Here is a 23,574-nt window from a genome sequence, read left to right on the forward strand (position 1 = left end):
GTAAACAATTACCTCACTTCATTTGAAAATAAATCAATTTTTTTTATTCGATTACTATGATGTAACAGTAATTATAATTAAATATCTATTAGATTGGTAAGAATTCAATAAATGAGAAAACATAATAATGGATAGGAAAAAGTATCTAATAATATCTAATTCCAAAGGAAAGTCATAATCTTCTTTGTACAAGAGTTAAAGTCCAGAAGTCTTTAAGTGAGAGTATGAATACAGTACTCTCGTATTACATTACATTGCACTACACTAGTTAAATTTATATGATATGTAGCTGTCATGTATTTATGTTCAACGTCTGAGCAATCATCCCTGATGTATTATAGTAGCATATAATATAATATAGTAATCTAGTATTTATATAGAGCTGTTGTATAGTTTTCCCATACGTAAGATCTACGTAAACACTCTCCTGTCTAGCGCAAGGTGTTTTTATTGCCGCGAAACACGTAATGCCATAAAAATTGTGGCAAAAAATTATATAAATATATATTAATATGTATGTATGTAGATAAATATAAGTATGTTTATATTTAATATGTAAGTGTGTGAATCGCGGCAATTCTGTCTTTCCGCTATAAAAAAAAATTGACGTGAATTTCTAAAGCAAAGACCACTTGTCGATGATGGTCGCGTGTGGACTTTTCTCTTCCGCGTTATACTTTAAATTTGTTTTTGTAAATTTTTATTTTATCCTGTCTAATGAAATTTTTTTTACAAAATTAAGTTCTACGATTAATCGTATTCATCATATTTTAGATTTTAAGTCGAATACTGCACAGAAAAAAAGAATTTCTTGAACCAAGAAAATCATAGAGACCGAAGTTATTTTGGAGCAAGAAGAAATTTTCTTAGCTCAAGAAAATTTAACTTCGTTCAAGAAATTTCAACTTCATTCAAGAAATTTTCAGTCTTCCTTAAGATCTTGGTTCAAAAAATTTTTTTTTTACTCAAGATTTTTTTCTTTCTGTGTGTAAGTAATTTTATGTTATTTTCAAGGGGGATATTTTTGAGCCTTAATTAAATTTATTTAACAGCTGAGCCATTAAAATATATACAATATAACAAATACTATAAGAATCTATTGACCATAAGCTTCAATTTGATACCCAACATATAATTTTAATAAAAAAAAAAAATTCAAATTTTTTGTTCATAAAAATTGAAATTTCCGTGTTTTAAAATTTAACTTTATTCCATAACCGCAAAGAAAAAAATGATTGACAATAATTGTAGTTCAACTTCTAATTATTTATGTTATGTTCAATAACAAATGTCGTTCCAATCAGTAAAATTATGATTTTAATGTTTAAACTGCTATAATGAATAGTTAACCGTTGAAATATACTGCTTGAATATTTAAAATTACTACTCAAACATGCACCTGAACATCGGAACGTTTTTTTTTGGCGCGAAATCAAAAAAACGAAATATAAAGTAAAAAATCTACTTAATACAGACTTCTAAAATATTTCGGACGTCAGCTGAAAATTGCAGAACATCCCTAATTATCCCTTAAGTCGAATTACATAAATTTTTTTAATTTTCGTTGCGCGAAAAACGTTCCGATGTTCAGATACATACTTAAACCTTAAAAAACTACAAGACACTCGTCAAAAAAATGCATCTGTTATTAATTTCTTACGTTCTACTCCATAATATTTGCTGAGATTCGGTCTAGGCGCGCCGTTGACGAGAATCTCAGTAATATTTACTAATATTTTTTTTCCGTGTAGTTAATTATTTAACTTTTATTAAAACTAAATGACATCGTGGCGATAAGTTTCTATTACCGTCACTAAAACTGAATAAAATCTTCAAGTATTTATAAAAAAAAAAAAAAAAAAAAATTCGCAAAATACCAACGCTGGTACTAGTGGCACGGTGACCTGATAATTTTGTTATCTAATATTAAATTATACAGGGTTAAGTGCATAAATATAAGTACACACTTATACATACATATACGTGTATATATTTACTCGACGTGTTTCAATACTTTCTATTTAAACAATTTATGTTCAGACGATTACATTACAATTTAAATATCCATTTGAACAATGATATATTATTTAACTTGCCATTAACTCTATATTATTATTGTTATTGTTTATTAAATTATTGTCTTAGTAAAACAACACACGTCTTGTAGAACGTTTTAAGTTGTAATTCTGAGCTTCCATGCGTAACTGACATGATTAACCACAGACTAAATTATTTTACAAAATTTTTTTATTCCCTCAATGATTTTAAAATTGCTTTAAAAATTATTTTACAATTCAACGTCATATCAACTCGGTGACGTAAACACGAAAGTCTGTTTACAGACGCGGAAATCGTAAAATATTTTTTTATCAACCCGACTTCTATCAAAAGATGAAATTCCGAGATTTGAATTTTTTTTAAACTCCATACAAAAAATCTAAAGGACGTGATCCTTGTAATTTTTTTTTACTAAAAATCTTATGACTGATAAAGAAAAAACACGGAATTCAGGAAAGTCATGGGCGAGTTTTATAAATATAAGTATGACAAAAGGATTTCGCCGAGTCAACATATATCACTTTCACGTGATTTTGATGAGAAGACAATTCAAGATAAAAAAGTAAAAGTTGCCCTCGGCTTGACATTTTTATTGCATTGTTGCACAATTTTATATAAGTTAATTATTTACTTTAATTTTCTTTATTATCTCAATGAATTTATCTCACTTTACCTAATTTTCATTTAAAAAAGTATTAAAACCCCCATAATTAGCATCTTAAAAATAATTACAAGAGTAATTGGTTATTTAAGTAGACTAAATTGCTGACACTAAATTAAATATGTCCTATTGTGGTCGAGGTGGGTATGCAAATACTTTTAGCTTTCTACGATATAATACGGAAGTTCGTGGTACAGCTACAGGTCGATGCTAACTTGTGAATAAGTTAAATGTGTGTACTTATACGTATATATTTGTGTATTACGAGAGCTATTACATCTTCAAAAGTATGCAATGCTGTGTAATAGTGGCATGTAATAATAGGCCGTGATTCAATCTTGTGTATCGAACCGATCAAATCACACTGAAGATTATATGGGGACATATATTCATATACATATGTATATTTATTATTTATAACTAAAGCTGTTGGCTAATTGGGAATCAGAGATATTAGATAAACATTTATACAAGTATGTTTATCAACATTTCATATATATTGTAATATAATGCTTATATTGTTTATCTTATGATCGATTAAATAACTTCGTTAAAAATGTTAATTAATATAAGACTTTTAATTAACATTATCATGAAATTCATCAAGTATTTTGCAATATTATTATGCTAATATTTATATCTTAAATATATTTATATATATGAATTTTTTATTTAACACAGAAAAAAGGTTAGCGAAAATTACTGTCTGAGAAGAAATATCAATTGATTAGGGAATTTCATTTATTGATAATGATAACTATCGAGAATAAGATAGAAGTTTCGGTTTTGGTCACTTTAGGGCCAGTTTTGGATACTCAAAAAATTTATAAAATACGCTGGCGTAATTAATTTTTTTAAATATTTGAAGATTAATTTTATCGGACAACAGAATTTTTTTCTTATACTTTTTCATAAATTAAAATAAAGTATTAAATGTCCAAAAACGGAGCAGTGGTCATAAATGGTACTTCTACTTTATATATTTCTGTACCAAGAATTTATCAGTATGATACAGATAATTGTAAATTCAAATTTTCCCGCCACTTGAAAAAAAAAAGCTCGACTTTTTCTCACTAGAGCTCGGACGACAAAATCACACGGATCGCAATCTCCTACTTTTCCCCCGAAGTGCGTAATCTACTATTTTCCCTCAGTGTAATTAATTATTTATTACTAATTAACATTACCAATAGACAGATAAATTTTATTCATAACTTGAAAATTAAAATTGTTGAATTACAGATAGTGCTTTTTTAATTATCTACTAATTGCTCATTACAGATAATTGTAAATTCAAATTTTCCCGCCACTTGAAAAAAAAAGCTCGGCTTTTTCTCACTAGAGCTCGGGCGGCAAAATCACGTGGATCGCAATCTCCTACTTTTCTCCCGAAGTGCGTAATCTACTATTTTCCCTCAGTGTAATTAATTATTTATTACTAATTAACATTACCAATAGACAGATAAATTTTATTCATTACTTGAAAATTAAAATTGTTGAATTACAGATAGTGATTTTTTAATTATCTACTAATTGCTCATTACAAATAATTGTAAATTCAAATTTTCCCGCCACTTGAAAAAAAAGCTCGACTTTTTCTCACTAGAGCTCGGGCAACAAAATCACACGGATCGCAATCTCCTACTTTTCCCCCGAAGTGCGTAATCTACTATTTTCCCTCAGTGTAATTAATTATTTATTACTAATTAACATTACCAATAGACAGATAAATTTTATTCATTACTTGAAAATTAAAATTGTTGAATTACAGATAGTGATTTTTTAATTATCTACAAATTGCTCATTACGGATCGTAATTTTTCATTAAAAATCTTTTTTTTTGCCAACTGTACTTAAATAATAATTTATTTTCCGCGAATTACTGAAGCAGTTAAAGAAATCAAGTAATTTAATTGGTCTGAGGCATAAATAAATGATAGCAATTGCAAAAATAAAGTAAATGAGTGATGTTTTTTAAGGATTTAGTGTTAATGATATTCACCTAGTTTCTCGTCTGTAAATAATAATATAAGAATTTAAAATAAGTTTATTAAATTGATGCTTTCACAACAATATAATGATCAAATATCACGGCAGTAGCTCGTACTGGCATGCTGGCAATTATATTGCTAATGTAATATAATAATAAATTAACGCTTAATCATAAGCCAACAATTATATTACATAGATTGCACAGTTATGGTCACTTGTCTCTCATCTGCCGTGTCGAATCATAAGCGCAATATTTAATCGTACTTTCTCGTTAAAATATACGACCTTCTCTAGGTCGCAAATTACTTTACTCACTCGTAAACGACAATTAGCAAATAATTTTTAAAATATTTTATAATTTTTTTATTTTTCTATGACCTAATTGCGGTATATATAAATACGAACTCTCTAGTATTATTGTAATAATTCATTACCATAAAAAATAATTACGCGGAATTAAAAACTGCACGCGATTATGCTCATTCTGTAACTATTAATGTAACTTTAATTGTTATAATTTGAGTTTAAGGTCATTGATACAATTTATTTCTCATATATTACGCATCAGAATATAAATTAATTACTAAAAAAAATTATTCTTACTATGGAATTAAAATCGAGTTATTAAAAAAATTAATTCAATAATTTTTTTCATATATTTATAAAAAAAACTCATGGTTTTTTAATACAAATTAAAAAATAATTATTTTATCTTCCTTTAAAATATAAACCCGTGTATTTAATTAATCACTGACATACATCTTAATTAATCTCATGTTTTATCTCTTCACAATAATAAAAGTCTAGACCAGACTTGATAGTAATAATTTTCAAGTACAAATAAAAAATTTAAATATTAATTACAGAGAAGACATGGAAAAAGTAAACATTGTATTCCACAACAACGGAACAGTATCGTATCAGCACAAAAAAATATTAAATTTCGTACCGGAATTATCTAAAGACAAAGATCTACGAGTTTTAGTACCAAATATTCCACTTCTCGTAAGTTTACTTTAAACTTTCATTAATTTCCCTCAAAGTAAAATTTGAAATTTCAAAAATCCATCCTTCTTTATAGACATTAACAACGCAAAGTAAAAGTTTGCCAAGGCTGCTAAACTTCGGACTGTCAATGTTCATAAGTGGCCTGAATCAGAAACCCTTTGTCCCAGTTACTGCCCAGCAACTCGTTTTTGGCTACGACGATCCACTTGTCAGCATCGCTCACCGTTTTTTTCCAAAAGCGCGCAGACCCATGCACCAAATGGGTCTTCTTCTTGCCGTAAGTTCCAATAATTTATCAACAATAAATCAAATCATCTCCATCAATTATCAGTAAAAAATATTCACTAATAAATCAGTAATCAATTAATCCATTGACTGTCATCTTATTCAATTTCTTCGGCCGTTAATAAAATATATTAAGTGCCGGCAGATAAATTAATCTTTGTGCTCCTTCAATTAATCTTTTCAGAGCATTAGACTAGAACATAAAACACTATTTTATATTCACGTCACTCGTTAAAGTAATTAAGTACTTTAATGTTTTATTATTCATTATTTCTCAGACGATTTATTTATATTGACTTCAGTTTATTTACTTTCCGTTCTTCTTATCATTGTCATTATTCATTGAGTATCCACTTTATATATTTTCTTACTTATTTATAGAGAAACGGCACATTAGACGAAGTGTCAACGATTTATACAGGACATACTGACATGAAACAATTCGGATTAATAAACAAATTGAATGGCTTAGACCGTCTTCCTTATTGGGAAGATGAACCTTGTAATTCAATAACAGCATCAGAAGGTAATTGAACTACTAGTTAATTAATTTATTTATTTATTCATTCATTTTTTAAATTAATAAATAAATAAATCATTTTTTTTTTTTGGTTACAGGATCATTTTTTCCGCCGCGAGACAGCACAGGTGCAGACATAGTGCACGTTTGGGACAAAGATCTTTGTCGAGTGCTTCCACTTCAGTACAGAGGACCTGTTGAGAAGGCGGGAATAAATGCGGATCTTTACACACCAACTGATGATGTGTTTGACCCACCGAGTGGTAGTAAGCCTGAAAATGAATGTTTCTGTCCGGATGATCCGACGAGTTGCCCACTCAAGGGTCTTCAGAATATCAGTCCTTGTCAATACAGTGAGTCATTAAATTCAATAATTTTATTTAAATTGTGTTTTAAATGACAAATTCTTCAGGCGGTTTCAAGTTCGTTGACCGTTTCAACTCTGGTTCTTTTTTATTATTTTTATCAACCCGACCCTATCGTTAATTTTTAGATCTTTTTTGTGAGAAACTGGAAAAAAATATTATTTTTTTCTCTTGATATTAATCTTTTTTTCTTTTTATTTGTTCATAAATTCACGCTGCTCGTTATCGTTTTATTTATTAATGAATAAAATTTTAATCGAGTGCTTGAGTAGGTTTTTTATATTTTTAAAAATTAATAAAAAATGTAATTTTATTTTTCAGGCGCACCAGTTTATTTGTCATTCCCACACTTTTATAAAGCTGATCAAAAGCTCACAGATGCGGTCGTGGGATTGAAACCAGTGCAAGAATTGCACGAAACTTATTTTAAAATTCAACCCGTAAGAATCTAAACCTTTTTTTTTAAATCGTAAATTTTTTATGGCCAATTTTTAAAAATCTTAACAACCCACCCCAAGTTTTTATTTTAAAAAATATCAAATAAAATTTTTTTTATTCTTATTAAATATAAAAGATTCTGTTTATTATTTTTATAGTGACCTCCTCTAAAATAATTTAATTCTTTGAAAAAAAAAACTGACCAATCGATTTATTGCTTCTATTTTCAGTAGGCTAAGAACTGATAGATAAATTAATCACTAGAGACTATTCAAAAAAAAAATTTGAAGACCGAGCCCGCAAGTCCTCTCTAAATCTTCACTAACCGCATAAATTAGACCCCTCATTAATATTTTTTTTTATCAACTTCAGAATAAAATAAAATACAATTTTTATAAAATAAATTATTCAATCAATCAATTCCTCAATTACATAATTTTGAATAAAAGATTAAAGTAAATTAAAAAATGAACAAACGGAAGTAAAAGTTTATAATTAATATCGATAAATCCCATGATTAAATTTATGTAATTAAATTATTCAACTATCCATCAAAATAATAGTAATTAAATATATTATTTTTCTCACTAGAAACTCGGAGTACCTGTCGAAGGAAAAGTACGAGTTCAATTGAATCTAAAGGTAGAAAGACAGCCGGACATAACAGCAGTTAAAGATTTTCCGGATATCGTATTTCCAATAATGTGGATCGAAGAAGGCATCGACGAATTAACACCAGCAATAAGAAGGTGGATATACTTGGCAACGACATTCGCGGATATCGCAGTGCCGTGTATAACATACGGTCTGATTCTAGTCGGGATTATTGTTCTAAGTACGATGACTATAAAAGCGTACACTAATGTTCTTACAACGCACGAAGCCATCGAACTCGGTAAAAAAACAATAAGAAGAGGATCCTCGTTTATCGTCAACGGACAACATCGCACACTCGTTGTTAAGGACTCGTACATTTTATTGAATCATAATTCCGAGGATGCGAGACCGATAGTCGAAGTGTGATTCAATATTTATTTTAATTTATCTCTGTTCATTATTGTAATAATTAATTATTATTTTTTATTTTAAGAAAGTGTATTCTAAGTGAACTAAAATGCTCATTGTGCTCAATAACTATTTTTTCTATTAGTCTCAATTATTTTTGAGATATTTATTAACTAAGACTTTGGAGTGAAATATTAATAGAAAAGTTTTATGATAACGGATTATTTTTGAGTGAAAATATTATTAATGGTTATTAATGTAATTAATTAATTTATAATTAAGTTTCGTGACAAAAGCTCTCTCTTGTCGGATTTTTTTATTCTACCTCTACATTCCGCGAACTTTTAATTAAATGGTTTGTGAGAATAATTAAATTGATAAATATTCAAATAGAATTTTAATTTTAATTCATTTTTGTATGAGGTTTTATATATAAAAAAATATTTAGATTTTTTTTTGTCATTTATTCTCAACTGATTTTTGAAATTTAATAATTTATGTACCGTCAAAAAATATGATCCTGAAGTTAACAGACGATTCAAAATTTTTTGATTTTTTTTTGAACAATTAAGTTTGAAGAAAAAAAAAACTAAAAATATGCGCATGTAGAAAATTTAAAAAACTGCAGGTGCATTTTTTTCAAATATTTTTTTTCTTCTGGTTTATCGTCTAAAAAAAAATTCAAAAATTATTAGACGTCTGCTAACTTCAGTATCATTCAAAAAATTTTAAATTAAAAAAAAAATTGTTAATTGATCATTGAAATGAAAGGAAAAAAATGAATAAATTTTTAATTCGATGTTGAAAATAAGAAGTCAGTTGAAAATAAAATGACAATAAAAATGAAATTCTTGAATTATAAAAATTAAAAAAAATAAATTAATAAAACATTAATTTATTTATTTAATTTAAAAAAATTATCCTAGTAATTTTAATTAAAATTTAACTGTAAAAAAAATAGATAATTAAATTTTTATAAATAAATTAAAAAATTTAAATAAAAAAAAAATAATTTAATTAATTTCAATGCCAGGCAGAAAAATTTATCTGTTTTTTAAAATTTGCATCAACAAAAAAATATCATGGAATATTAAAAATATATAAGATGAGACGTATATTTAAATGACATAATAATTGCTGATGTAGTTTTTATTTTCCGTAATTAATCCAAGGGCATGTGCAATCAAGAAAATAATTAACAAAAAAAAAAATATATGATACCAAGAAAATAATAATAACTTTGTCGTTGACATCGTGACATTCATTAGCAAATTTTTCCAATCTCTGACAAATACTTGGAAAAAAAAATGATTAATTTAAAATTTAAAATCATCGCGACAAAAAATGTGATTACAATAAAATAATTTAATATGTAATACAAAATAGAAAAATTTTTCAGCTAATTGTCGACACGTGTAATGTTAATTATTAATTACTAAATTCAAATTGATTACTAATCAGATTAAACAATTTATTTTATTAATTAATTCCACACGTTTTTTTTAATCATGACTTTTAAAAATAAATTTATATTTATTATAAAAAAAAAAAAATACAACGCACGGGTAAAATAAAATTGATTTTTTTAATTAAAAATTTAATTTATTTATAAAAATAAACTCGATATTAATTAATTATATTGTTAAATAATTTGATAAAAAAAAAAAAAAATAAAATGCTCAATTAATGAAATCAGTGTTGATTATTTTAAAATAAATAATTAAATGTTTACAACTTCAGGTGATAGAAAAGTCAAAGCGACTGTGGGTTTAATTAAAATTTTTGAAAATGAAAAAAATTTATTTAAAAATTTGTAACTGCGATGAGGCAGGTGATTATAGAGGGTACGATTATTGATCGTACTTGGAGTAAAAAAGGGACATGCGCTCTTGATTGTCAACTAAATAAATTCTACCGTCAACAGTCATGTTTTATTTTGACTTTTGTATTTTTATCAAATTAATTGTAATACTAAATTTTGTTAACAGCGAAAATTCGTTAGCGCAAATAACTAAATTGTCGGAGGATGACGTGCAAATTTGTGTTGACAGTTTTGCTGTACACGCGGATAAAATAATACGGACTCAAGACTCTCTAGCACTTGGTGCTAAATATATTATGGAAGCCGAAATGGATAATCGACAAGATTGTTTGAAACTTTGTTGTAAAACTAATGAGTGCGATGTTTTTGTCTTTGAAGAAAAGGTAAATTTTTTTAATTACTAATTTAATTATTTATTTATTAACTAAATAAATAATCATAATAATGTTACTTGGAAAAAAATCATAGTGATTTGTAATCCCATTACACGGATTTTGCCCGTGTAAAAAAAATTTTTGTTGGTAATGAATTTAGATCTGGATTTCATCACGAAGCTCAGATCGTGACACAAATATGACTTTCATCATGAGTTTGCTCCAATTTTTTGTCTAGTAAATCCGTATCAATTATAAAATTAATTTTTAACGTCTTTGGATTGGACTTGCGATGACTTCAGAAATTATGATACTAAAGTTAGCCGACGTCTACAAATTTTTGGATTTTTTTAAAAACGATAAATTATAAAAGAAAAAATATTTTTAAAAATTGCACCTGTAGTTTTTTAAATTTTCTACATGTGCATATTTTTATATTTTATATTTTTCCCATTGATTTAAAAAAAAAAAAATCCGAAAATTTTTAACTGTCTGTTAACTTCACAATCATTCAGAAATTACCAATAAATTTTTTTCATCAAGAACTTGATTTACATAAATAAGTTTTGGTTGTAAAATTAATCTAGTGAATGAACTTCAGATCACTTGGATAAAAATTTGACTCATAATTTTGTCGTGATTATAATTGTTGATACAAATTCATTATGAAAGTCATATTTTTGTCACAATCTGTGTTTTACGACGAAATTTATATCTAAATTCATTGTGAAAAAAATTTTTTTACACGGATGTGGTTTTATATTTTTATAAAACAATAAATTGCTCGTCAAAATTTAAATGAAAATAATTTTAAGATTAAATTTGATAAATTTTATTTTTAAAAATCTTGTATCGTTTTTTTTTATCGCGTCCAATAACTTATCCAAAAAAGTCTCTAAATTTATATTTTTATTTTAACGTGAATCGGTACAAGGAATTCTGTGGACTCATCTCGAGACCGCTGATAGTAATCGCTAATAAAAAATATTTTTTTTTTATAAAATCTAAAAAATGATTTTATAAATAATAAATTTCACGAGCTAGCTCATAAAAATTATTATTTTGTACATGCAATTTAAATAAATTCATTTTATTTAAATACATTACACTCGACAGTAAAACTAAAACTTCAAATTTTTTTAAAATTATAAATCTCAATAATTTTCATTTAAATAAAATAAAAAATTTATTATTATAATTTTTAATTTTTATGGCGGTCATTTATATTTTATTAGTCATAAATATACCAGTATTATAAATTGTATATATTTTTCCAACTAACATTTATTATTAAATATATGATTTCATATATTTGATATAAAAAATATTCAAATAAATGCCTGGATTTTTTCAGAAACAAGGAAGCTGTTATTTATTCCACTGTGGGCCACCTCACGATTTCAAATGTAAATTTACAAGCCACGTAAATTACAGCAGCGCAGTGTTAACTAATTTAAATATACGATCGCACACTCATTCAGAAGACCAAATGCGTCATAGCCAACAAGAGCATGAGTTAAAATCCCTAAGAAAAATGGTCGAGAGACCATTAGAATATTCGTACACGCCGTCATCGAACGTCCTCGTACAAGCGGCTACAGAAATTCCAATGGTGATAAAATCCATTCCAACAACTTTGCCACCAATTAAAATCGGGTGTAGCCGAAACCAGTATGAGTGCCGGAGTTCCCATGATTGTATAGCGATTTACAACGTTTGTGACGGTATCCCCCAGTGTTCGGACGCCTCTGACGAGGCCAGTGACCTGGGATGTCCAACGGAAAAACCCACATCACCACCAGTAGTTGCCGGACCACCTAGACCACCTCCACCACCACCACCAGAGCCACCTGGTCCAGCCCACGACCTTGCCAAGTATCCCCTTCACCATAAATACCCCCCGCTATACGGCAATCCAGAGCTAAGCAAAACCTGGCATCAGATGTACCCGCAACAGAGTGTCCAGTATCCTGTACCTCAAGTTCCAAATTATGGACCGGGTTACATGAATGCTTGGGACTATCGGCAAATGTACGACCAGCAATTTAACAAAGATGGCTTTCCTTTGAACCCGATAACTGGCAATAAAGATAACGCTTTAATGCCCCACTATCCTGAACGTCAGCATATTTTTAACCATAAAAGACCGGGGATGCCTGATAATCCTGATGAAACTCCTTACCTTGATCCGGAACGATACGATCCTTATTATCCACGACCAGTTCACGAAACCTGGCAGCAACCGGGTCCAGTTCCTGATCTTCATAAGCTTCAGGTGACAATCGCGCCAGCAGTACCAGCAGTTCCAGAAAAAGAAACTTCTGCTGGTGGAAAAAATTCTGGCCAGTCTAAAAATGATAAGGTAATTTTTTTATTTATTTTATTTAATTACCCAATAAATTCATTACTTTTATTTTAAAATGTTATTTTTGTTTCAGGTTTTAGCTGAGGGCATTTCGACCAAAGAAAGTGTGAGCATTAAAAAAGAATTGGAGACACAGAAAAATGTTCATATTAAAGAAATTAAAAATTCTGTTGATAAAAATGATAATAATGTAGATATGAATGTCAAAAAAGACAGTGTGGCGGAAAATAAAAACGCGCATTTAAATAAAACAAATCAGAAGCTGGAGAAACATGAAGTGAGGGTTCATCATTACGCGGAGCATTTGCAGCAGAACCATAACAGGGATGTCGGCAATGAAATTTTAAAACCGAGGGGTGCTGTGATATCTTTGGCTCTTGGACTGACGGTAACTGCAGTACTGGTCGCTGTGTTAACATGCAGGCTGAGAGTTTTGAGAAAACGGGGAAAACGCCATGGACCTTTTGCTCATGACGCTGATTATTTAGTTAATGGAATGTATCTTTAATATAATTATGTTAATGTTACATCAAATATGTTTTTTATTTTCTCACCTTCTCCGTCGTTCATTGCCGCATTTTATTTACTCAGATCACTATTTTTTTTAACTATAATTTAATTAATTACCGAAACCGAAACGCGCTCGCGAGTAAAAAATTATGATGATACTGAAGTAAGCAGACGTCTAATAATTTTTCGATTATTTTTCTCAAAATAAATTATGAAAAAAAATATTTGATAAAAATGACAATAAAGTTAGCAGGCATTTAAAAATTTTGGATTTTTTTTAACAAAAAAATAAATATTGACAAAAATATTTCGAAAAATTGCACGTATAGTTTATGAAATTTCCGACGTGTGCATTTTTTTATAAATATTTTTTTTTTATTATTTATCTGTTAAAAAAAAATTTTGATAATTTCAAATGTTTGCTAACTTTACTATCATTGATAAAAATGCACTTTTAGATTTTTTAATTTTCTAAATGTGGATATTTTTTTTTTTTTAATAATTAATTTGTTTGAAAGAAATCTAAAAATTTTTGATTGTCTGTCAATTTCAGGATCATAAGATTATGAGCGAATGTAGCAGACGAGACAATTTATAAATTTGAAATAAATATATAAATAAATTTAAAAAATGCGCATACGGATTTTTCGTTTGTCTAAACATGCATTTTTTTATTTTTACTCTAATCACATTTTATTCATTTATTCTAAAATTTAAAAAGTTGCCATTTGTCGGCTACATTTACACTCGTAAAAAATTGTGAGTGCGAATGCAGCAGATATGGGACAATTTATATATTTTAAATAAATAAATAATGAAAAGTAAAAAAATGCACGTACTGGTTTTTCAAATATCGAAGTGCGCATTTTTTAAAGTTCATTCTTTTTAAATTCATTTATTTATTGAAAGATTTTAAAAATTGCCAGCCGAATTCACTCAAAAAAAAAATTAATAACCGTAATGGCAGCGACCATTTTAATAACTAATAGAACAATGACGCTAAACAATAGAGTTTTTAAAATACGCGAATTCTATTGGTCGATATGTAAATCAGCCATTAATTGTTTTTTTAAAACCTCGAGAGCCTATTGGCTGGTGTTTAAACTTTTGGCGGGTAAAAATTAAATTTTTTAATTTTAATTCCTTAATTTTAAAACAATTTAATTAAAAAATAAGTAACTGCTGTAATTTAAAAAAAATAATGAATTATTTTGAATAAATTAATCATAAAAAATAAAAAAAATAATCTTGTAGATCTATAATTCAAATCTAACCTCAAAATTTTTGTAAACTGGTTTAATTAATGAAAGTAAAATTAAGTGCTAGATATATAAAAGTTTATATTAATAAAAATAATAATTAATTTATTATTATAATAAATTTATAAAAGTATTTAAAATGTTAAGTTTAAAAATGTATAAAATTAATTTTAATACCATATATTAAATGTATATAAATTATTTTTATCTCAAACCCAGACTAACTACCAAAGTTTTATTAAAATTCCTGCAAAAATAAATTTCTAAAATTATTTTTTAAATCATCTATCAAAAATCAATGATCCTGAAGTCAACAGAGAATACAATTTTCGTATTTTTTTTCAACGAATCAATTACGAAAAAATAAAAACTGAAAATATGCACATGTAGAAAATTTTAAAAACTGCAGGTGCAATTTTTTCAAATTTTTTTTTTTATAATTTATCGTTTAAAAAAAATAACAAAATCATTAGACCTCAGCTAACTTCAGTATCATAAAAATCATGAGTGTGAATGTAGAGACATGAAATTTAAAATTATTAACTAATAGAGTAAATAATTAAAACAAAATTTTAAAAAAATGCGCATTTAAAAAATTAAAAAATTAATAAGTGCATTTTTTCAAATATTATTTTTTTTATTATTTACTCTATTTATTTATAATTTAAAATCTGTCATGTCTGCAACATTCACACTCATTCAAAAATCATGATACTGAATTTGGCGGACGTCTACTAATTTTTAAATTTTTAAAAAACGACAAATTATAAAAAAAAAAATATTTCAAACAATTGCGCTTATAGATTTTTTAATTTTCTACACGTGCATTTTTTTTTTTTTTTTCGTAATCAATTAGTAGAAAAAAAAAATTCAAAAATTGTAAATTGCCTGCCAATTTCAGGATCATCAAAAATCTACAAAAAAATGAATCTAATAATTAAATTTCTCCCGCCCAAAATATCTAGTAAATTATCAAACCCGTTGTCTATAAAAATTCATAATTGGCATAATAAATTGAAAGATAAAAAATTATATAAAAAAATTTCTAGCTCAATGTATTTTTTATCATGAACGTATACAGTAAAGTAAATGATTAATTAATTAATTAATCAACTAATTATTAATATATAATTTAATTGTGCAAGTTTATAGTCTAAGATAAAGCCCATGCATTAAAATAGCTTTTGTTCATTAATTTAAATTAATTATTTATTTATACTTAAACCTAAACGAGTATAGAATAGAAAACAATAAAAAAGAAATAATAACTACTGCTACAAATAATAAAATAAAAAAAAACAAGAGAGAGCTCGTTAAAACAAAAAGTTGCATTATGAGTTACACGTCTTTTTGTCTATTTTTAAATACAATATATTACAGTGAAACACACAATTATAATTTATTGTTATTAATTATTATGTCTAATATTTTTTATAATCTTACGCATTATTACTTTATTATTAATATTAATATTATTATTATTATAATTATTATCAATTATTTTAATTGTAATTATAATTTCTATTACGCTGTACCTCGAGTATTACAGGAGTCAGCAAAGTCGTGTAATGGGAGACTAATTATAACATTTTATTTTTAACTCGACCCTTAATCGCTGGACCTTTTAATTGTTTCATTCCTTTTTTCAATTAATGATACTCTAATTTTTCAGTGGCTGTGCAACAGTAACTGTGGTGGTAATAAATAATTAACATAAAGATAAATATTATGCTACTGCGGCAGTGTGCATTATGGACTTAACATATTTATTTTTCATTTAAATTATCAATCAATTAAAAAATTAAATCATTAATTAATTATTTATTATTACTCTCATCTCCATTTGTTTTTAAAATCTTGTCCACTTTTTTGTAATGCAGGAGAATCGTTAGTTAAAAATTTTATTATAGATTTTGGTATTTTATTTATTACTTTTAATAATAATTATCATTAGTGTTATTTATCATTTAATTAGTTAATTATATATATAAATTATACAAATTATTAAATCGGTAAAAAAATTATAAATTAATTTTATTGTTAACATTCTTTTAATTTATTTAATATTTCATCTTAATTTTATTATTTTATATTATTTTCATTATATTTAAATTTTAAGTCATTAATTAAACTAAACGTTGATAATTAATATAAATAAATATGTTTTTGTTGAAATAAAAAATTTTTAATTTTTAGTCAAACCAAATCATTAAAAATTAAAAAAAAAATTGATTACTTTTAAATTTATTAGATAAATTGAAAAAAAAATGTATATATTTATATATGAACTAACGAACCTCCTCAAAAAAATGTATACGCCCTACAATAATTTAATTATACTTATACGCATTTAATGAATTAATCAATTATTTAGTTGATTTAAAATTTTAAATTTTTCCACGCTGCCGACAGGATTATACGTCTACTTAGTGACAGTTCAACAAACAGCATTTGCACATTTAATAAAAATTATAAGTTATTCAAATAGTATATTATTACAAGGTTTCATATTTTTATCTATTGGATTTTCCATTAACTTTATATTTACTTTTTATTAATTAATAACTTTTTTTTTCATTAGTAATAATAATAATTAATATTATTATTATTAAAAATCATCATTTATTTGCTTTTCATCTCTATCAATGTATAATATTTATATATTTATATAATATGAGTATTTTTTAATATGTTGAATTTTTTTTTAATTTTTTAATTTTTTTTTTTTCTTTGATATACTTAACTACGGCTCACAACTAATTATCAATGGAGATAGATCATTAAAACATTCAAAACATAGTTTGGAAGTGGAGTACATACAAATAAAAACTATCTAAAAAAAATAATAACATAGAACATGAGTACAAAAACCGCTTCACATGATTTATTAACTAATTTTAACAAAGACTCGTAGTTGAAAACGTTTTTTTAATATTTTTTCTTGACTTATTGTGATTATTATTATTATTAAAATTTTTATTTTCCATTTTTCTTTTTAAATATCACTTACGCGAATACCTTGGCAAGTGCATCAGCTCCGGCGCTCGCGATGAACGGTAACGATGGATGAAACGCAACATCTAGAATACTTTCGTCGAATTTTTTACGATGTGCTGTTATTTCTTGTACGCAAGTCTTGTTATCAATATTCCATAATCTTATACTGCAATCATGACCTTAAAAAAAAATCATTTTAAATATTTTGTCCCGAGAAATCGATTTTATCTTTAAATTGGGTCAGTGATTAATATTTTAAAATTTAATCCAATGAAAGTTCGTTTAAAATTAATTTTGAAAATGTCAATCAAGTGGAAGGAGTCAGAGTGAGTTTAATAAATCAGTGGTTACTTTAATACGAGAGATAAAAAATATGAACTTACTGCCAGATAGTAAATAAAGTCCATGGGGATCCACAGCGAGACTAGTGACGGCGTCCAAATGCGCGACCATAGCGTGTGCAAGTGAAGCAGTACGATGGTCATAAAATCTAATGTGTCTGTCTTCATGAGCAGCAACAATTAACGATTGGAGCGGATGTGCAACAACACGATTAATGCCTCTAGTACCATTGCCCTCAAGTCGTGATACGACGGCGCCTGTTTCAGCGTCGAATATAAGACAAGCAGCTTCATAAGCTACGACTATTTTGTGTGATTCGTCTCGAACAAAATCAACAGATGTTGGAATGCCATCTGTACATAAATAATTAATTTTATAATTTATTAATTAACTGATAAATAAAATATTAAACAATTAATAATACCTTGTTCAGAAGTGTACGTATTAAGCAGAGGTACTGTGCTCTGTGGATTCCAAAGCTTGACAGTACCATCAGCACTTACAGACAGCAGCTGTGACCGGGGATGAAACATACTCAGTCCCCAAACAGCGTCAGTGTGTCCAGTTAACGTTTGACTAAGAACACCCGGTTCATATGAATCATAGGGATCGATATTTCCCGAGGGTACTGACCAACAGTGTATCATACTGTCTAATCCACCGCTGTAACAGCGATTACCGGTTTTGCACATCGCCAAACACAGGACTGGTCCAGTGTGTGATCTAAATGTGTAAAGTGGCTCGACATCAAGAGACGCCGACTTCTTAGCTGGTACTGTTTTTTGTAAATTCCACAGCTTGAGAGTGTGGTCATCACTTGCTGTTATCAGCACTGGATCTGTTGGGTGGAAGACGAGTGATCTTACGCAATCAAAGTGAGAACGTAAAATGTTCTTCGCGTTCCATGTTTTTCTAAATATTTCTCTTGGTGGTGCTGACATCTGTAAATTAATTTATTGGTGAACTTTACAATTGATTAATTGTCAAGTAATTACGTACATTGTATGATATTTCAGCGTCATTATTAACAGTCAATTGGGCTAAATCTCCAAGCCTTTCAATTGCTGAAAGACGCTCCTCTCGCTCTGATGGCGGAGCTAAAAAATAAATTTATTTTAATGACCACAAATAATTAATTAATTGATTAATTAATTAATTAATTAATTAACCAACCGATATAATCAGGATGAAATTTTATAGCTGATTTAGAGGCCAACTGATCTTCTGTTTCAGTAAGAAGATTAAGTTCATTGAATACTTCTTCAGCTTCGACATCGACATCCTCGACCAGCATTATCGTCTCCTTGTTCTGCTTCTGTTTCTTAACATCCTGATCATACAACTCATCTTCATTCTCGACGTCCTCTTCCTCCATATCGATATCAGTGTGAGCGAGAAATTCAAAATTAGCCATCACGGATGCTTCTGTGTCGAATATTATTGCTTCCGTGAGTGATGATGGCTGTTGCTAAAATAATTATTATACATAACAATTAATTATTATTATTAATAATTAATTTATAAAATAAAATAAAAAATAAAAAAAGCACAGTACGGGCTACGTTTAAATAATCGCATGTGCATCGTGACTTTGTTTATATCAAGTGTCAGGTGATCTACGTTTGTTACTATTTTTTTTTTAACTAACGTGTAATGTTTTTTTTTTACTTAAATTTTCAACTACTGACATTTTGAAATTCCCGCGGTCGTCATACTATACCTACTTCCTCACAAATGTGTAACTATGTAAGATGTAGAAGATAACATTTATTAAATAAAAATATGTGACGTAGGAATTTTATAAAATAAAATAAAAGTAAAATAAAATAATTAATAATAAGTATATAAATAAATAAATAAAAAAATTTTCTAGTTCTGTTATTTACCTCTACCTTTTTAGCTGGGGTATTGCGTTTGTAGTTAGTCCGCACACGTTTTGTTGCCGTTTCATTAATACCATTTATAGCCGGTGTATGAATCTCTTCGGTATCAGCATTATTATTTAAGCCGAGTAATGAACGTACTCGGTTTGATCTTACATCAATAATTGTGTCAGTATATCCGATTTCTTGTAAATATCTACATTATCAAAATTATATTATTTTACTTAATTTATTTTATTATAAATTTATAAAATCACAACTAATTATCACTAAGTACAAATAATTATATTTTTTATTTTAAACCGTATCCATTACTAATTACTTTGTACTTAATTTTTTTATAGTTCATTTTTTTTTCCGCGTAAAGTAAAAGACCTAGTACCCGACCAGGGAACTAGTACCCGATCACTTCATGTATTTGTATGGATATATTTAGTAAAATTTAGTAAATACAGATATATAAATACATGAGTGATCGGGTACTAGTTCCTTGATCGGGTACTGAGTCTCTTCTTTATAGAAAAAAAAAGTTTTTTAAATAATTTAATTTTCATTGATAGAGAGGTAATGCGCGTTTTCATCCCCCGACAAAATATCTTTCGATATAATTTTCACAATTTTCCTGGAAAACTAGCACTCTAAATAGGCAGTTACTTTTTATTTATAAATTATCACAATTTCCCTGAAAAACAAACACCCAAATTAGTTGTGAACAGTACAAATAAAACATTTAAATAAAAAAGATAAATTTTGCTGATAGGATATTTTGTCAGGGATATTATGTCCGGAGATGTTTTGTCGGGGATATTTTGTGGGGGGATGAAAACGCGCGGAATCGATAGAGAAATCAATAATTTTGAATAAATTATTTATAAAAAACTATGACTTATTAAATTAGCGTCTTTACTTCTAATACTTATTTAAAAAGATTTAAGCTATTAAAAAAAAGTACATTTCAAATCAAATAAAAAAATGAGATAAAAGCTTTTAAGGTTTCCTGTAAAAAGTAAATAAATAAAAGTATTTATCCTAAGCGCTTATTGTTATAAGTACTGTTATTATGATTAATTGTTTAGTGTTAGATATAGTTGTAGTTAAGATTAATTATTATCTTACTCTCGTAATAACTGACGTCCTTGTCGCCATGATATATTACTGACGGATGAAAAGATTGCCTCGTCATCAGCACCACCACCTTCAGATCCATCACCTGTAGTACTCTCTTCGTAAAGAGGTGGCTTTCCATCCCCCTCGATTCCGATATCCGTTCCATATTTCAATACATGATATTTTGCCCTTAGTAATAATAAATATAACAATAATAATAATATACTACAGTACAATACAATGATACTAAACACGACAGACATCCGACATTTATTTTCTTTTTACAATCGAGTTATTTATCATTAAAAAAATTATTTTAAAATATGCGCGAGTTTTTGAATCAATTTTTTTATTTAGAAACAAAAATTGTTGGATGTCTGGTAAATTTTTTTAATCAACTACAAGTTTTATTTAAAACGTCAATAATTTTTTAATTGCCATTAGTTCCAATAATTTTTTTTTCTATTTAATTACTTGAAGTACTTATTAATAGTAATTAGATAAATAAAAAATTAATACCTTTCTTGTTTGAGAGCATACTCGAGCATTTTTATCCTTCTGACCAAATCATTTTTCAAATTCTCTTGAGCTTTTCTCTCTCCTTGTAAAAAAGCTATTCTAGCCTACAAGTAAATAAATAAAAATAAGTCAAAAAAAATATATATATCATTTTATAAAATCCAAAACAATGATAAATTATATCATTGTAATTTATGATACTGAAAGTAGCTGACGTTTTAAAATTTCGCAGTTTTAAAAATTACTCATTTTAAAATACGCGCAAAAAATTTTTATATTTCTTGACAAATTTAAAAAAAATTTATATCAGTTTTTTAATAAAATAATTAACGAGTACCTGCTAATTACAGTATCATTAATTTTCTGCAATTACTAGAAATAAATTTCGCAGATCTTATCAATTTAAAAATAATACATTTTATTATTTCCACTGTCATTTGTGTTATTGCAATAAACTCTGGAATAAATAAGCGTAGATATAAACGTATTTAATTAGATTTAATATAAAACTTCACACTCCATTATCACTAAACATAAATATAATTTATTTAACATAAATTAAATAAGCAATTACAACTTTTACTCCATTTTCCATGCAATAAATTTCAGTAGAAATTTTTTATATTCATTTTCTAATTCAAATTTATTTTAATTATCAACAAATAGAACATAAATCACGAGTGTGAATGTAACTGACAATAGGAATTTTTAAATTTTTGAATAAATAAATAAATTCTGAGGAGTAAAAATTTAAAAATGCGTATTTAGATAAATTAAAAATACGCGCATTTTTTTTAATGTCATTATTTTAATTAATTTATTTATTTGTTTCAAATTTCAAAATTGTCTCGTCTGCTACATTCACACACATACATAAATCTACTTTTCCAACTCAAAACTCTAGATAAAATTAATAATAATAATGACTCGTAATTAATATGTCAGATGACAATTAAAAAATATTAAAAATAAAAAAACTAGTTTTAAAAAAAATGTATAATTAACAATCAATGAATTAATTAAGTGTGTTAATGAGAAGGAATATAAAATAAACTTTTATTACCTGAAATTCAGCTCTGTCTAATTCCCACTGGGATCTGTCAAGCTCAAAACGAGCCCACTCGTGCTGTATGAAGTGTAAAATTCCAGGCATTGAGTATTGTGGTCGTTGATCTTTATTATTACCATTACCACTAGGATTATCACTATTTTGATGTTTGTCATTTGATGCTGATACATTAACACCAGCTGACGACAATGGTCCATTATGATTTTGTGAAGTTGAACTGGAGTTATCCTCCATTATGGGACCGCAACACTGGCTGGGCACCTTCATTTCATGACACGGCGGCCATTACAGCAACTGTGCCTTTTTACCCTCACTAACAGACGACACCAACAAACACCATCACACTAACTCTCAGTGTGTTGTCGATGCAAGAGCGAGACACAAACACCACTTCACTTTTTATCTCACTCCCTCTTCTTCTTCTTCTGCTTCGTCTTCTTCTTTTCCTTTTCTCCTCTATCACTTTCTCGCTCCTTCTTCCTCCCCAACTCTATGCTGGGTCTGTATCAACTCAAGATATTTAAAGATGCTTCAAAGGTTTATTGTCCACAGGAAACAACACTCTTTCTTTAGTTAAAAACATCAAAATAAATGGAAAACTTGAGCCGTTTAAATTTAAAATAAATAAACTAATTAATAAATAATATATTTATATCAATACAAGTCCAAGATTTTTGATACTCATATATTTTTTACTCACTTAAAGCCCGATAAATTCAATCTTCAATCTTCAATCGCGGATCGCGAATTACGAATATTAACACCGGGTTCTCAGGATTTACTTTCATATAAAAATATACCACAATAAATATCACCAGTGATTGGACGTTTAATTAAACGCCGACCAATCGCGTCATGACGTTTCAACCCTGTGCAGTTTTTTGTAAATCATTTTTAAGTTTCCTTAATTACACAAACTGCAACTGAATATTCAAAATTACTCATTACTCATAAATATATATACATATATATTCATATTTTCAAATTTAATTACA

At 27.3% G+C, this 23,574-nt stretch overlaps 3 protein-coding genes across 8 annotated transcripts in view; 2 read left to right on the forward strand and 1 right to left on the reverse strand.

Annotated features, from left to right (window-relative positions):
- LOC130673608 (scavenger receptor class B member 1) overlaps positions 1–9,597 on the forward strand; it is a 29,786-nt gene extending 20,189 nt beyond the window's left edge. For all 4 annotated transcript variants that reach the window (XM_057478690.1, XM_057478693.1, XM_057478692.1 and 1 more), the window contains 6 exons: positions 5,578–5,716; positions 5,793–5,996; positions 6,386–6,530; positions 6,623–6,877; positions 7,211–7,329; positions 7,919–9,597. In XM_057478690.1, the coding sequence (XP_057334673.1) occupies positions 5,578–5,716; positions 5,793–5,996; positions 6,386–6,530; positions 6,623–6,877; positions 7,211–7,329; positions 7,919–8,350 (1,294 nt within the window). In that variant the 3' untranslated portion in view covers positions 8,351–9,597. The remainder of the gene's footprint in view (positions 1–5,577; positions 5,717–5,792; positions 5,997–6,385; positions 6,531–6,622; positions 6,878–7,210; positions 7,330–7,918) is intronic.
- A 372-nt stretch (positions 9,598–9,969) lies between these two features.
- LOC130673610 (uncharacterized) lies at positions 9,970–13,747 on the forward strand. The gene is made up of 3 exons (XM_057478699.1): positions 9,970–10,537; positions 11,883–12,890; positions 12,967–13,747. Exons 1-3 carry the CDS (start codon positions 10,259–10,261, stop codon positions 13,399–13,401), a joined length of 1,722 nt encoding a protein of 573 aa, XP_057334682.1. The 5' UTR covers positions 9,970–10,258; the 3' UTR covers positions 13,402–13,747.
- A 2,225-nt stretch (positions 13,748–15,972) lies between these two features.
- LOC130673633 (striatin-3) lies at positions 15,973–23,343 on the reverse strand. 3 transcript variants are annotated; one of them, XM_057478729.1, is made up of 11 exons: positions 23,280–23,343; positions 22,574–23,146; positions 21,511–21,614; positions 21,001–21,180; positions 19,894–20,080; positions 19,726–19,743; positions 19,175–19,469; positions 19,001–19,098; positions 18,426–18,942; positions 18,043–18,354; positions 15,973–17,838 (listed from the first exon to the last, which is right to left on the reverse strand). In XM_057478729.1, the coding sequence occupies exons 2-11, from the start codon at positions 22,844–22,846 to the stop codon at positions 17,669–17,671; spliced, it is 2,154 nt and encodes a 717-aa protein (XP_057334712.1). In that variant the 5' UTR covers positions 22,847–23,146; positions 23,280–23,343; the 3' UTR covers positions 15,973–17,668. The 3 variants fall into 3 exon arrangements, with proteins under 3 accessions (XP_057334712.1, XP_057334714.1, XP_057334713.1); XM_057478731.1 differs by lacking the exon at positions 19,726–19,743 and having other exon boundaries at positions 22,574–23,316; XM_057478730.1 differs by lacking the exon at positions 19,726–19,743 and having other exon boundaries at positions 19,888–20,080; positions 22,574–23,315.
- Positions 23,344–23,574: the final 231 nt, after the last annotated feature.

Source organism: Microplitis mediator, chromosome 8 (assembly GCF_029852145.1).
Source record: "Microplitis mediator isolate UGA2020A chromosome 8, iyMicMedi2.1, whole genome shotgun sequence".
Classification (NCBI taxonomy): Eukaryota; Metazoa; Arthropoda; class Insecta; order Hymenoptera; family Braconidae; genus Microplitis; species Microplitis mediator.

Bases quoted from the DNA above. Each gene is read 5' to 3' on its own strand.
- LOC130673610 (XM_057478699.1), top strand. From the start codon at position 10,259: ATGTTTTATTTTGACTTTTGTATTTTTATCAAATTAATTGTAATACTA. The intron at 10,538-11,882 runs GTAAATTTTTTT...GGATTTTTTCAG, and splicing joins TTTTTGTCTTTGAAGAAAAG to AAACAAGGAAGCTGTTATTT. The intron at 12,891-12,966 runs GTAATTTTTTTA...TTTTTGTTTCAG, and splicing joins GCCAGTCTAAAAATGATAAG to GTTTTAGCTGAGGGCATTTC.
- LOC130673633 (XM_057478729.1), bottom strand. From the start codon at position 22,846: ATGAAGGTGCCCAGCCAGTGTTGCGGTCCCATAATGGAGGATAACTCC. The intron at 20,081-21,000 runs GTAAGATAATAA...TTGATAATGTAG, and splicing joins GGACGTCAGTTATTACGAGA to ATATTTACAAGAAATCGGAT. The intron at 19,099-19,174 runs GTTGGTTAATTA...TTTATTTTTTAG, and splicing joins ATTTCATCCTGATTATATCG to CTCCGCCATCAGAGCGAGAG.